The sequence below is a fragment of the Anomaloglossus baeobatrachus genome, chromosome 4 (assembly GCF_048569485.1).
Source record: "Anomaloglossus baeobatrachus isolate aAnoBae1 chromosome 4, aAnoBae1.hap1, whole genome shotgun sequence".
In the NCBI taxonomy this organism is placed as follows: domain Eukaryota; kingdom Metazoa; phylum Chordata; class Amphibia; order Anura; family Aromobatidae; genus Anomaloglossus; species Anomaloglossus baeobatrachus.
The window spans coordinates 519557373-519572519 of record NC_134356.1 but is presented as its reverse complement, the minus strand read 5'-3'; the positions used below and the strand labels follow the sequence as shown (position 1 = coordinate 519572519).

Genomic DNA, 15147 nt, shown 5'->3' with positions numbered 1-15147 from the left:
ATCTAGTCATGCATCCCTCTTAAACTGTCTGCAGTCCAAATTATGAGTCACTCGTGGTAGCATTCATACCACTCTCTTTCACTCACACTAGAGACGTACTCAGATATGATTAGAAAGTAAAGACTGATTTATTCCGGAAGTTGTACGAACATTTAAAGGGAATTCTTGGCTAGGTGCCAAGAATACGTAACACGTCTCCTATTGGATAAAGTAGAATAGCTTATTCTGAGATATACAATTTACTTTAATGTGCTTAGTTCCTCATTTATATTAAGCAATGTCAGCATGATTCACTTGTCACAAGAATAGCCCAGACTGTCTGTCTGAGTCTTATGCCAAGAGATATGTGTGGTACAGTTCAAACACCATCTTAAATCCTGTTCTTTATGGATATCTCCATGTAACTCTTATATACTCATAATCTTGTCCATAACACTTTTCAAGCAAAGACTAAGGACAAGTCAGTCTGAAACATGTCTGCTGACCAGGTGCCCAACTGGGCTTTTTCTGCACATTGAACGCTGTGATTTTATCACATTTTTCACAATAAATACAAGCTTTTAGAAGTCTGGTGCTGGAGGATCGTCTTTTTGTACATATCAAAGTGGTGAGCATGTTCAGGACTCCGGGCACCTATCTTCATGACCAGTGAGCGAAAATTGGTAAGTTGCTCCAATCCTGTCCATAAGAACATGTTACATTTTTAAATGACCAAATAACCTCTTTAAGTACTTACAGTACCTTGAAAAAGTATATATACCCATAAAACTTTCCACATTTTTTCACTTAGTGGGATTTTATGTGATTGCCAAGACAAATTAGTAATTACTTGTGAACTCTAAAGGAAATGATTAGTGATGGGCGAACCCGGACTGTAAAAGTCCAGATCTGCGCGAGGTCCCTAGTACCTGTGCACCGATCCAGAGACCAGAGTTTTCAGGGAACTCTGGGTAACTATACGGATCCAGCCACCCAGGCAGTTAAAAAAAAAAAAAAAGGAGGAGGAAATCGGATTCTTAAGTATTCCACACGGCTGTAACACTACTTCCGAGGCCGCTCATTACCCTCATACATATACACTGCTTCCCCCACCAAACTGCAGCCTCGGCATCTGTGATTGGTTGAAGTCAGACCGCGCCCCAACCCTGTGTGACAGCATGTCTGATTGCCTGACATCACAGACGCTGTATGCGCCACTATAGTGGTGTAAAAATAAATAAACAAAAAATAATTAGTGTGTAGTTCCCTCTTATGATACCCAGCACAGATAAAGCATTCGGCTACAGCTCCCCGGTGTGCTTATTTTGGCCGTGTATCATAATAAGAGGAACCACATGCGGCTTTTTAAAACAAATATTTAAATAATTGTGGTCTCCCCCAATTTGGATACCCAGCCATGATAAACCTTACTACTGGAGGCTGGTTTTCTCAACTTGCGGAGGCCAATGGTTATTGGGCCCCCTCGCCCAAGCCTAAAAATAGCAGCCTGTAGCTGCTCAAAATTGTCATCCATTAGATAAGAGAATCCCAGCACTTTATCTGGTTCATCCCATTTGCCCTGGTGAAGTGGCATTTGGGATAATAAGAGGTTAATGACAGTTCTCAGCTGCCACTAAGCCTTAGATTAGCAATGGGAGGCGTCTATGAGACCCCCCCATTACTAATCTGTAAGCGTAAAAAAGTAAACACAAACCCTAAATAAAATCCGTTATTTGAAATAAAATACAAAAAAACCCACCCACTTTAACCCCTTTATTAACCCCAAACACCAAGTTCCGATGTAATCGACACGAGGTCTGCTACATACATACTGAAGTCACAACGCGCGGGAGCAGGACATGTCTGCACACTGTGGCTTCAGGTAGAGACTGATTCAACACCTGAAGATGGAGAGTAGAAAGGTAGTTTATTGAATATATACAAGTCTTATGAAAAATTTTATTAGGTTTAAAAGGATGGTTCACCCATATTTTTTATTGTCCAGATCGTCACGAATGTGACGTGTGCAGCACTTGACGGAGACGTCACTGTAGCGGGAACAGCGGTCTGCAATACCGCCTCTCACAGGCACTATTGCCAACACAAGGTATTTGAGAAAAACATTGTTTCTCAATATAATAACGATCTGGACAATAAAAAATATGGGTGAACCACCCCTTTAATTGTCCTGGGATTTCACTTAAAATTTTTCCTATATATTGTATCAACAATTATTAGAAAAGGAGCATGGGACAGGGAAAGGATTCTTCAAAATTGGAACTTTCAGTAAGAAATGTGTTATTATAATGGAGTAAATAACGTTTTGTTAATCAGTCTGGTAAGTAAATCGCTTTGGATCTCTTTTTTTTTTACTTGATGCTTTATATGTTATATATGAACATTAGGTAAAATAGAATACAATTTTGAATGCAAAAAATTTATATTTTTAGCATTTTTCTGTTGCAATTATATAAATTTTACCTTTACAGAAGATGAAGCATAACTTTTCTTGTTAATGGACATTGAAACCAGGCAGTAGAACACAAGTCACGTGGACTAAATACTTTTTCCTTACCCGATTATTAGAACTTGACAGATTTAGGACTTTCTAGTGCATTGGTTATTATAAGTTTATTTATTGAAGATTAAAATGTTCAGTACATCCCCATGCACTAAATATCCTCAAACATTGTTTGGACTATATCATGTGTAAATACCTTTCTTCACTAAATAATAATTCACCTCCACATCTACAACTCCAGACAGATTTAAACTAGAATAGGCAAGACTCCTTCTATAGTTATCAAATTATATTGTTCTGTTATTTTTATAGAACTATCATATTCATTGTAAGCAATAAACTGAAAATATATCACAAAACTAAATGCTTTTTAAAGGGGTATTTCAATGATTAAAATGTGTCTCCTATCTAAAGAATTGGAGCTAACTTATTAATCACTGGTGATTCCACCTCTGGGATCCCAGCAATCTCATGAACTGGGCTCTGTAGAGCACCATCGTGAATGGAGTCTAGGTGCACATGCACAACCTCCGCCCTGTTAATTATCTATGGACTGCTTGAAATAACGCTTGACTATGCTTTTTTTTCAGCAGTCCAAATACATTGATTGTAGTGGAGGATGAGAATACTCACCTCTCTGTTTTAACTAATATACAACCTAAGCAACCTATGTGATTAACCCACTCCTCCATCAGACTACAATGTTAGCTCCCATCCCTATTTATGCTGTGATACAACCTGTGTTCCTTCCCGAAAGACTTGGATGCTCTTTCTATCTTTCTGATCTGTATATACCCACCTTCCTGCAACTATCTTGAACTCTATGAAAAGGGATAAATCTGACAGAACAGACACAGCTGGAAACAGTGTCAGATGTCAGAAGCAGCAGAATCAACTGCTATGTGAAACAGTTGTACAGGCTCTACAACAGCAAGATGGCAGGGAGCATTTAATGAAAACTATTTAGAAAGTTTCTTAATTTAAATACTTCAGTGCAAAGGTATACACAGCAATCTCTCTTTTCCTTTCATTATTTAAACGCAATTTGTTAAAAAATATCCATTGACATACAGTACATTAAGAAACTTTTAGGAAACTGCATAAGTATCTTAAAAAGAGCAGGAAAGCTCCTTATTGCTTCCCTGTCATATAATACCTTAATCTAAAATGTAACAAAAGTACCTCAAAACCTGATTAGTAAAGTAGGGAACTGTGAAGGGTCCGCTTCAAAACCCGCTTAAAAAGAATCCCAAAAAAAGCTCAAAGGAACAGATATCTATTGCTATTTAACACTAGAAGACCCAGAAATTTCGAGCTCCCCCCTGAAGTCCCAAAAGAGGGTCAAATGACCCTTAGTCTAAACTGAATAGAACTAACTAGAAACTAAATGGCTAAACTCAATGGAAAACAACAACCTCCTGTGGTGCGACAGTAATAGCCTTAATTACAGAACAAAAGACGGTGAGTATAGGATGTTAGCTAAAATCCTTCAGGTCATTCGACCCCTCTCTGGGTTCCACTGGGTTCCAAAGGTAGAAATGTTAAATGCCCCCTCTCTGGGACTTCTAGTGTTAATAACTTGCTGTACAGATCTCCAGCCTTTGATCAACACTTAAAGGGGTTATCCAGCTTAATTTGCTTTTTTTTATTATTTCCCTATTGGGCTACATTGGGGCAGGTAAGTAGATAGAAACCACTTACCTGCCCTGCTGTCAGCCCCTCTCCCCCGGCTCAGAGCGGTCATGTGACCGCTCCTGACGCGATTTTGCTGCTTCCGGTCATTTCATGTCAACATGGGCAGGGATATGTTGACATGCAAATCTGGAAACAGCATGTCACCTCCCTGCTGGGCTGTACAGTGCGAGGAGTCACCGCCCCCTTCCCTGCACCCTCCCACACATTCTCCCGCACCCCGTACTCTGCCCACAACCTCCCCCTGCACTGCTGTGGGGTCCGTGACCTGGGGGAGGGGCCTGGCGGCGGCTGCCGTGGTGTCAGCGCCAGCACCGGGCCCCCTGCTCAGGATCACACATTCAAATATACCGGCATCACAGATCACCGATGCCGGTATATTTGAAAGCGCTGATGAGAGGGAGCGTTGCGCTGCTTCTCATCACTGCACGCTGTCTGAGCTCTCTTCAGCACAGCGGTGACGTCACTACTGTGCTGATATGGCAGAGCACAGACAGCGCGCGAACATGCAGGAGCAGTGGGGACCGAGGAAGGGTGAGTATGTACTCCCTATATGGGGGGGGATGTATGTGTGTGTGTGTGTGTGTGTGTGTGTGTGTGTATGCGTATGCGGTGCACAGCCCTATGTGTGTGTGTGTGTGTGTATGCGTGTGTATGTATGTGTGTGTGTATGCGGTGCACAGCCTGGTGTGTGTGTGTGTGTGTGGGTGGTGCACAGCCTGGTGTGTGTGTGTGTGCGGTGCACAGCCTGATGGATGTGTGTGTGTGTGCGGTGCACAGCCCGATGTGTGTGTGTGTATGTTTGTGTGTGTATGCGGTGCACAGCCTGATGTGTGTGTGTGTATGTGTGTGTGTATGCGGTGCACAGCCCGATGTGTGTGTGTGTGTGTATGCGTGTGTATGTATGTGTGAGTGTATGCGGTACACAGCCTGATGTGTGTGTGTGTGTGTGTGTGTATGCGGTGCACAGCCTGGTGTGTGTGTGTGTGTGTGTGGTGCACAGCCTGGTGTGTGTGTGTGTGTGTGTGTTTGTGCGGTGCACAGCCTGATGGATGTGTGTGTGTGTGCCTGATGTGGTGTGGGGTGCAGAGCCCAATGTGGTGTGGGGTGCAGAGCCTGATGTGGGGCTGTTATTTGCAATGCTGTAGTGTAGTGTGCTGCCCTGTAGTGTAGTGTGCTGCCCTGTAGTGTCCTGCCCTGTAGTGTCCTGTAGTGTGCTGCCCTGTAGTGTGCTGCCCTGCAGTGTGCTGCCCTGCAGTGTGCTGCCCTGTAGTGTCCTGTAGTGTGCTGCCCTGTAGTGTGCTGCCCTGCAGTGTGCTGCCCTGTAGTGTGCTGCCCTGTAGTGTGCTGCCCTGCAGTGTCCTGCCCTGCAGTGTGCTGCCCTGCAGTGTCCTGCCCTGTAGTGTCCTGCCCTGTAGTGTCCTGCCGTGTAGTGTCCTGCCGTGTAGTGTGCTGCCCTGTAATGACCTGTAATGTGCTGCCCTGTAGTGTGCTGCCCTGTTGTGCCGTGTAGTGTCCTGCCGTGTAGTGTCCTGTCCTGTAGTGTCCTGTCCTGTAGTGTGCTGCCCTGTAGTGTCCTGTAATGTGCTGCCCTGCAGTGTCCTGCCCTGTAGTGTTCTGCCCTGCAGTGTCCTGCCCTGCAGTGTGCTGCCCTGCAGTGTCCTGTCCTGTAGTGTGCTGCCCTGTAGTGTCCTGTAATGTGCTGCCCTGTAGTGTGCTGCCCTGTAGTGTGCTGCCCTGTAGTGTCCTGTAGTGTGCTGCCCTGCAGTGTGCTGCCCTGCAGTGTCCTGCCCTGTAGTGTCCTGCCCTGTAGTGTCCTGCCCTGTAGTGTCCTACCCTGCAGTGTCCTGCCGTGTAGTGTCCTGCCGTGTAGTGTGCTGCCCTGTAATGTCCTGTAATGTGCTGCCCTGTAGTGTGCTGCCCTGTAGTGTCCTGTAGTGTCCTGCCGTGTAGTGTCCTGCCGTGTAGTATGCTGCCCTGTAGTGTCCTGTCCTGTAGTGTCCTGTCCTGTAGTGTGCTGCCCTGTATTGTCCTGTAATGTGCTGCCCTGTAGTGTCCTGCCCTGTAGTGTCCTGCCCTGCAGTGTGCTGCCCTGCAGTGTGCTATCCTGTAGTGTCCTGTAATGTGCTGCCCTGTAGTGTGCTGCCCTGTAGTGTCCTGCCGTGCAGTGTCCTGCCCTGTAGTGTCCTGCCCTGTAGTGTGCTGCCCTGTAGTGTCCTGTAATGTGCTGCCCTGTAGTGTGCTGCCCTGTAGTGTGCTGCCCTGTAGTGTCCTGTAGTGTGCTGCCCTGCAGTGTCCTGTCCTGTAGTGTGCTGCCCTGTAGTGTCCTGTAATGTGCTGCCCTGTAGTGTGCTGCCCTGTAGTGTCCTGTAGTGTGCTGCCCTGTAGTGTCCTGTAGTGTGCTGCCCTGCAGTGTCCTGTCCTGTAGTGTGCTGCCCTGTAGTGTCCTGTAATGTGCTGCCCTGTAGTGTGCTGCCCTGTAGTGTCCTGTAGTGTCCTGCCGTGCAGTGTCCTGCCGTGTAGTGTCCTGCCGTGTAGTGTGCTGCCCTGTAGTGTCCTGTAATGTGCTTCCCTGCAGTGTGCTGCCCTGTAGTGTGCTGCCCTGTAGTGTCCTGTAGTGTGCTGCCCTGTAGTGTGCTGCCCTGTAGTGTCCTGCCCTGTAGTGACCTGTAGTGTGCTGCCCTGTAGTGTCCTGCCCTGTAGTGTCCTGCCCTGTAGTGTCCTGTAGTGTGCTGCCCTGTAGTGTGCTGCCCTGTAGTGTCCTGCCCTGTAGTGTCCTGTAGTGTAGTGTGCTGCCCTGTAGTGTGCTGCCCTGTAGTGTGCTGCCCTGTAGTGTCCTGCCCTGTAGTGTGCTGCCCTGTAGTGTGCTGCCCTGTAGTGTCCTGCCCTGTAGTGACAACAGGTCAGGAGCTGGGGCAGAATATACTGACAGGGAATGTGTGTGCTGGGGGCGGGGCTGGACACTGGGGTGGGGCTGGACACTGAGGCTGGGCGGTGCCAGCTGTGACTGGGAGGTTCAGCACAGGAAGTGGTCAGTTTGCTGGAGCTGAATGTAAACAAGAAGCTGCAGAGAATAAAGGGTGAATTCAAGAGGAACAAAAGTTAGAAAACAAAAAATAACAATGTAGGGGTGATTAATATGACAATACAGCGCAGATTAGCTTAAACTGAAAAATTTTTGTTATGTCGGACAACCCCTTTAACTGCTTCAGGTTTACAAACATGCCAAGCGATTAAAAAACTATAGCTGACCATTCTTCTAGCTACTTCTACTCTGAAATGTTTTATACTTTACATTACAAGGAAATGGTATCGCTCAAAAAAACCAGAAATGTCAAAATAAAAAAAGACACAAGAAAAGGTGCTTCAGAAGAAAATCGTGGTTTCCTAAAGCATCTTCTTGGAAAACACAGCGGGTTTTCCTGCCTGATAAAAACGTTATATGAACATAGAATTAGGAGGAGCTGAAGCGAAAGCTGAAATGCCCACAGCTAAGCTCACATTGCTGTTGGCTTCTTTTGTAGCAGAGCTAACAAACTAGCTTTTTGTTTTCTTTGGGCTTGCTTGGTGTCTATCACGTTCTGATGACCATCTGTATGTTTTCCCATTTAATTTGCCAGTTGTTCCATTGCTTTATTCTTGGGTTTGTATAGTTTGCCTCATCTTGTCTGGCTGTGTTGTGCATGTGGCAGTATTGTTTTCTGGAATCGGTGCTGCTTAATTTATTTTTTTGTTTTATGTAGATAGATTTAGAAATAATTAAGCACAGAAACAAGAGGAGTTTTAGAGGATAAAATAAAGGCTTTATTGAGTACAAAAATTTTGCTAAAATCAATTCGTATTCATAGAAAGTAGTAAATGTTCAAACATCAATTCATAGTCAGTAAGTATTGCAATAGAACCATTAGGTATGACAGGACAGCAGTAAGAGGTGGATGGGCAGGCTTTAACCAACGCAGAAAATACATCATAATGTTACACTGCTAAGATCAGCCCTCCCATTTATCGAACCAGCCAAATGGCTATAGTATAAGTCCCAGTGGGAGGGGGAGGAAGCGGTGAAGCATGTTACAATACCTAGCTATCAGCGTGGGTACAAGCAGGTGGTTAATTAGAGGCCTCCAGGAACATCCGATGTACGTTTCGCAAATACGCTGGATTAATCCTCTGCCAGGACTCAATATGGTTTCTTGCGATCGCACTTCCTGGTTGCGGGATTGCGCATGCGCGGTGGGTACGGCTCTCCTTCTGGCGTCCCCTGGGTTAGCTGACGTCACTATAGGGAGTTTCCCTCACTCTGGTGACGCTGGAGTAGCCGCCCACACCGCTGCCTTCGCTTCCCTGCCCCATGGAACCGCGACATTTGGTGCTGATTCCATGTTGTTACGGCAGGTATATTAAGCTCACTTCCTTCCCTATTGTCCACGGTCCCCTGAAGAAGTTACCACACGAAACACGTGTTGGGACTATCCCCATGTGTGCCTGCATGCTCCTTCATGTCTAATCGGTAAGCTCCTTGCTGTATGTGGGCTTTTTTGTGCTGTGTTCACCTGTTACCTATCCTCAGCTGGTACGCTGTTCTATGTAGCAGCATACCCCTTTTGGGTTTTTTTTCCTGGAGGTATCTATTTTTTGTTGGTTCCAGCACTAACCACATCAGTGAGCTATTAACAGCTACCTGTAACATATGTTTTTTGCATGCAGCCGCATGTGGGGAATTTTTTCACCCCTGTTGTATTGGAAACCTTTTTGTACTTTTCTAGCACCTTGCTTACCCTGTATCATTTTTGTCTGTTCAATTAAAAATGTACTTTTTACCTGCACTTCAGTGCGTTTGAGAGTTTTTTGAACCTGACTATGGGGCTTGTGGCTACTCAGGCAAAACTAAAGACTTCTATTTCTCTTGTATCTAGATTTAGAAATAAGTAGCAATTGTTTGTATGTTTTTTTGTGCCTGGCATCATGAAAGAAATGATTCATACTGATGCACATATTGTAATGTACACAATGGTACATGTTACTTTACTCTACTTTGGAAAATCTTTGTTTTGGATGTTTTATTTTTTATCTTCTCAACATATTTAAATGTTGGGGTTAACCCTTAAATGGAGTCTGTAAAACCAAAACTGCAATTAAAGCACTTATACTTGGACCCCCATGAAAATCATACCTGTAGTATGGACTTTAGTAGTTTTATATTTATTTCATATGCAAAGGAGTGGGCTTAATTGCACCCTTAGCGTGGCTAGGGCTCAGTGCACCATTGCAGTCCCTCAATTTGCACACTGAGCACTTAAGGGTGCTTTATCTGCTGCGACATCGCTAACGATATATCATCGGGGTCACGGTGTTTGTGACGCACATCTGGCGTCGTTAGCCACATCGCAGCGTGTGACAGCTAGGAGCGACGATCAAGGATCGCAAAACGGCAAAAATCGTTGACACGTCGCTCCTAATCATAATGTTGTTGGTGTCTCATTCCGCAGGTTGTTCGTCATTCCTGCGGCACCACACATTGCTATGTGTGACACCGCAGAAACGACGAACATCATCCTTCCTGTGTCCACCGGAAAGGAATAAAGGAAGGAGGTGGGCGGCATGTTTCAGCCGCTCATCTCCTCCCCTCCTCTTCTATTGGGCGGCCATTTTGTGACGCCGCTGTGACGCCGAACGCACCTCCCCCTTGAAAGAGGGATTGTTCGACGGCCACAGCGATGTCGCTGAACAGGTATGTGCGTGTGACGCTGCCGTAGAGATATTGTTTGCTACGGCAGCAATCACCAAAAGTCGCACGAACGACGGGGGCGGGTGCTATTGCTAGCGATGTCGCAGCGTGTAAAGCACCTTTAAGTCATATCTTGATTGACAGTGCCTAGATGAGTGAACTCAGTGACTCTGGATGTACTGCAGCATTGCTTACATAGTCTCATTGCCAATTCTTGTATCTGGCACCTGTCTGCAGTTCAGTAGTGTAGTGGTTTCTGCATACAGAAGGCAGCAATGATAGCCGGTAATGAAACTGTGAGTGCGGCTGCAGTGTCAGTGCAGACCTGCTCATTGCCTTCAGTCAATCACAACATGATGATCAGTTACTCTGCACCTCCACACAGACGCTACACCGGTTTCATCACCTGTCTTGTTAGCCTTGGATCCCCTTAGAGCCTCTTTACTCATTAGTTACTTTGACAAGGCTACAAGCATTTTTAAAAATTAAATTAAAATTTCAGCATTTTACAATAACATCAAAATAAATTATCTTTTGAGTTTTTTCCTTGTGTAATTTTGACCTGTGGTGTGGGTTTTAAAAACCACAGCATGTTAATTCTTTCAGCATTTTTACTGCAGTTTTTTCTCATTGAAATTAAAATGGCTTAGCAAGAAAAAGAACACATAAAAATCAGCACCAAAAATTTCAAGTAGTTTCTGCTAAGGTTTTGTGTGTTTCATGCAGAAAGAAAACTGCTTAAAAAATCGCTATATGTGAACTTACCCTTATTTTCACATTCTAGTAATTTAATATCTTTGTATTCAATTTCATAAATGCAGATAAGACCTTTCTTCAATTTTCTTTTTGAGCCCAATTAATGTTTATTGGATCTACATTGGATCTTTGGACCAACTAGATCCAGCTGTTCATAAACGGGGTCTGTACGTCCAATGATTGATGGCAAATGAGTAGGTTGTGGCATCAATATGAAAGATTTGAAGGGTATTCGGCTGTCCAAAATTTAAAGTGTAACCGTTGTCTGAATTTTTATTTCATAAATCAATAGTACACATGCAAGTAAGCAGCTTTGTAATATGTCTTCTAAGACAAATCTGCTTCTTTCTCTGCCAGAATTGATCAGCCATTATCAAAATTCTCAATTCTGAGGTAAAATCTGTATTCAGTGAGGACTTTCCCATTACTGAGATAGAAGATGGTGAGATCTTCATGGTTCTGTGATAACACCCCAATATCTTAGCAATTTCAAGCCTGCTGCATCCCTCTGTAAGGGCTCTTTTACACATCTGTGCAATTTGGTCTGCTGTTGTATCACAAATCACTGACTGGCCGCTCATCGCCCGACCCAAATATAACAGCTTCATAGAAGTACATAAAGCTGTCACACTTGGCCTAAATTAATTGAGTTGTAAGGCTATGTCCGCACGTTGCTTTTTACCTGCTTTTTACCTGCTTTTTTGCTGCTTTTTCAACTGCAGCGTTTAATGCCAAAATGGTTGTGTTCTGCTTTTCAAGCAAAGTCTATGGGAATTTGGGTTTCTTGTCCGCACTATGCAGTTCAAACTGCAGCCTTTTTGTTGCAGAACTTTGGTCAAAAACTCAGCTTTGCAGTGCAAAACCCAAATGGCAAAAACAATTGACATGTCAATTGTTTTTGCCATTTGGGTTTTGCACTGCAAAGCTGAGTTTTTGACCAAAGTTCTGCAACAAAAAGGCTGCAGTTTGAACTGCATAGTGCGGACAAGAAACCCAAATTCCCATAGACTTTGCTTGAAAAGCAGAACACAACCATTTTGGCATTAAACGCTGCAGTTGAAAAAGCAGCAAAAAAGCAGGTAAAAAGCAGGTAAAAAGCAACGTGCGGACATAGCCTAACAATGTTTTACTTTTCTGTTGATAAAATCTTTTTTTGGCCTATTTTGCCAGTGGAAGAAAAGCTGCTTAATAAGGCAGGAGTCACACGAGCGTATGGCATCCAATGCAAGAGCATCTGATGCGTTATGCTAATGACCATTGGCTCCTGCTGTACTGCGAGCGTGAGCCGAGTATCATGCAACGGTGATCAGATCCTCAGGTCGGATCACAGCTGCAGAGGAGAGGGATGGATTAATCTCTCCATCTCCTTCATTGTTAGCTGTTGCGATTATCGCACTGCTTTCTGGTGTCATCAGAGTCCAGTTCAATGTTTCACTCGCACCCATAGACTTGTATGGGTGCGAGTGAACTGTCACTTGCAGCATGCTGCGACTGTTTTCTCGGTCCGATTACTGCTGAGAAACAAAAATTGAGGATGGGAGCAGCCCCAAACAGTAACATTGGTCCGAGTGGAATGCGATTTTATTTTTTATTGCATTCCATTTGTCCGATTTTACTCACCGTGTGTTCTAGGCCTAATTCTGCACACCTCAAAAAAGGTAGGTGATATCGTTTGGCCACATCTTCCCTCATTACACAAATACACATCATCTGATATGCTGCAAACCAATAAGGCTATGTTCACATAACATTTTAGCATACTTTCAGTGGCTCTGAAGGGCCACAAAACTGGATTCGGGCGTATGCGTTGATGAGGCTTTTGACTATAAAGATGCAGACGAAGGCACAATGTGTTCTGTCGGACATAATTCTCGTACAATTAGTTGTGTCAGTTATGAAGACGTAGTCGACTGTGTCTGGGTGTCCGCTTTAATGAGGTGTATAAGGCTGAAAATTATGTAGCTGTAGAACCGAGTACACAGTGACCTTGTCTGCATCATTCTCGTCATTGGCCCCGTCAGCACATATGCCCCAATTTTGTTTTGCCAGTCTTTGGAGAGAAGTCCTAACGGAGCCACTGAACGTATGCTATAACACTATGAGAACACAGCCTAAGCATTCAAGTTCATACAGCATGGAGTATATGCATAAAAATGAAGACATGGTCAAAATGCTCACCTAATAATTGTGCAGTATACTGACAATATAATTAATGAACATGCTAACAATCGATTATTATTAGTAAAGGTGTTTTCTGTGGTTTTGTAAAATACAAATGCTATCTGTGTCTGAATGCTCTTCATAGCTCTATAGTAGTCATTTTTAATTGTTACTGCCTTGCCCAGCATTATGCTGCGCCTTTGTTTTCATGCTGCTTGTGCTTGCCATGGATAAGTTCACCAGTGCAAGGGGCTAACACGTAATTGCCATGATTCCTTCTCAAAGACGCCTGCATGCAATAGAAGTGATAGATCATACTGCAGTACACCATCTGTATATCATTTTTTAAAGCTAAAAAAAAACTATTTATATGGAATTTGTCACCAGGTTTTTGCCACCTAATCTGAGAATATAATAAAAAGAAAGCTGCCAATCAGTGGTGTGGGCGGGGTTATACAAAGGTCCGCAATCAGAGAACTGGTACTTTATCAAAATTCCTGTAAACAGCCCAGTTACTGATCGCTGGACTCAGAATAGCTGACGCTACTTCATACTGGTCTTAGATGAGGAAGCAAAAACCAGGTGACAGTAAAGAGCCCCTTACACTTCTTTTTTAGCATCCAAATTAATGATTAAGCTTTTATTGTTCTAGAATCTTACTTGCATGGGAAAATGACAAAATGTACAGAGAAAAGTCTGTTTTTCTTCCATAAACGACACGCCTGTCTATAGACCGCTTCTGGTATTGCCGATCTGCACACTCACTTGAAGAGGGATATGCTGCAATACCAGAGACCGCGCCGTTTGTGGAAACTAAGCTGACGCTTTTCTAATGGCGGATAAATGTCACTTAGGCGGACACTACGGCTGTGGATGCAACTAACAACTGCACACGCTCCAAGTACTTTGATACATATGTGAAATTTAGAAAGTAAAATAGGATCAACTTTATTCAATTAGAAATTTTATTAAATAAATTAATTGAAATTGCGTAGACTAGAAACCTTTAATAATGTAAAGTTGAATAGGAGTCACAATATCCTTACATGTTACACACAGGATGAATTGTAGAAAATACCGTAAAATCGATTAAAATGTTGTTTTTTCTTTAAAACATTGAGAGGTTTTTTGTCCAATGTTGCGGTATATATTTTTGTGTCCATATGTATCATAAAATTGCTCTTGCAATGTGTGATCTTATGATTTTGCTGTGTCTCACCAATGAGTGTATACTAAATCATGGCGTTACAGAATTTTCAGATTGACTCTACTGCATATGATTGATATGTAGTTGCATGTCCTAAATCTGTGTGAATACTAATCCCCAATCCCAACCTTTCCAGGATCACAGTGCACTGGTCTGTTCAGCACCACAGTGCTGGGAGGCTCCTCCAGCGCTCCAAATCTACAGGACTACGCACGCAGCTACCGCAAAAAAATCAGCGCCGCTGCCAGCCTGACTTACAAAGACGGTACGTGTATTCTACACCAGATGCACTCTGTATCCCCGACTTGTGTACTTAATTTCTCAGCCCTGGAAAGGGGGGAATGTTTGCATGTATGAGATTTTAATGTATGTCACATGATGAATAAGGACCCTGTAATAATACTGATGACTTCCAGGTGATAAAACACTGATTACTCTCAAGCATGCAAAGTCGAAGTTTAATTTTTCTAATTCTAATTTTTGGTTATTTTTTTCATGAGGTTTACGTTTTTTATTTCCTTAAAAAATAATATGTCTGATGTGGATGTGTAGTTGCCACAGATTGCACCTGTCCTTTATATATATTTTACTTTATTGTTTTACTGCACAGATGGTATTTATTGGGAACTTAAATATATGTCAGCATTTTAAAACTGTAATATGATTTGTTAATTTTTTTTCTCATTACTCGTTGCTGCCTGCAATATACTATTAATACATCTTTATCCATATATTTACTGTATATAAAGAATAATGATGACGAGATAGATATGTAGACAGTAATAAGGGAATTGTATCACCCTTGCTGTTTGTGATTTCCAGATTCTGTTGCATATTGGTGGGGTTTTTTTTAGATAATCGGCTTTATTTTCTGATTGTATGTTTGTTTTGTTATATTTTATATTTTATGTGTATAATTATGGGGCAGCCATCTAGTCTGAGCCACTATTAATAATCTTTATAGCTGTGCTTTACCTTAATTACATGGACCATAGCAAACAAAAGAGTGGAGAGTGGAGGCGATTCGTTGCCTTCAGTGAGAAGGGTTTCTAGTTGTAATCTGTGCACGCGTCGCTGGGCAGAGATGGGCAGTAGATGAGCTGTAAC

At 43.3% G+C, this 15147-nt stretch overlaps 1 protein-coding gene across 9 annotated transcripts in view; it reads left to right on the top strand.

The window, feature by feature from the left end:
• PPIP5K1 (diphosphoinositol pentakisphosphate kinase 1) overlaps positions 1 to 15147 on the top strand; it is a 316383-nt gene that overhangs the window by 245677 nt on the left and 55559 nt on the right. For 8 of the 9 annotated variants that reach the window (XM_075345881.1, XM_075345880.1, XM_075345875.1 and 5 more), the window contains one exon: positions 14177 to 14305. The exons of the other annotated variant lie outside the window; for it this stretch is intronic. In XM_075345881.1, coding sequence (XP_075201996.1) covers positions 14177 to 14305 — 129 coding nt within the window. The remainder of the gene's footprint in view (positions 1 to 14176; positions 14306 to 15147) is intronic. 9 annotated transcript variants of the gene reach the window in all.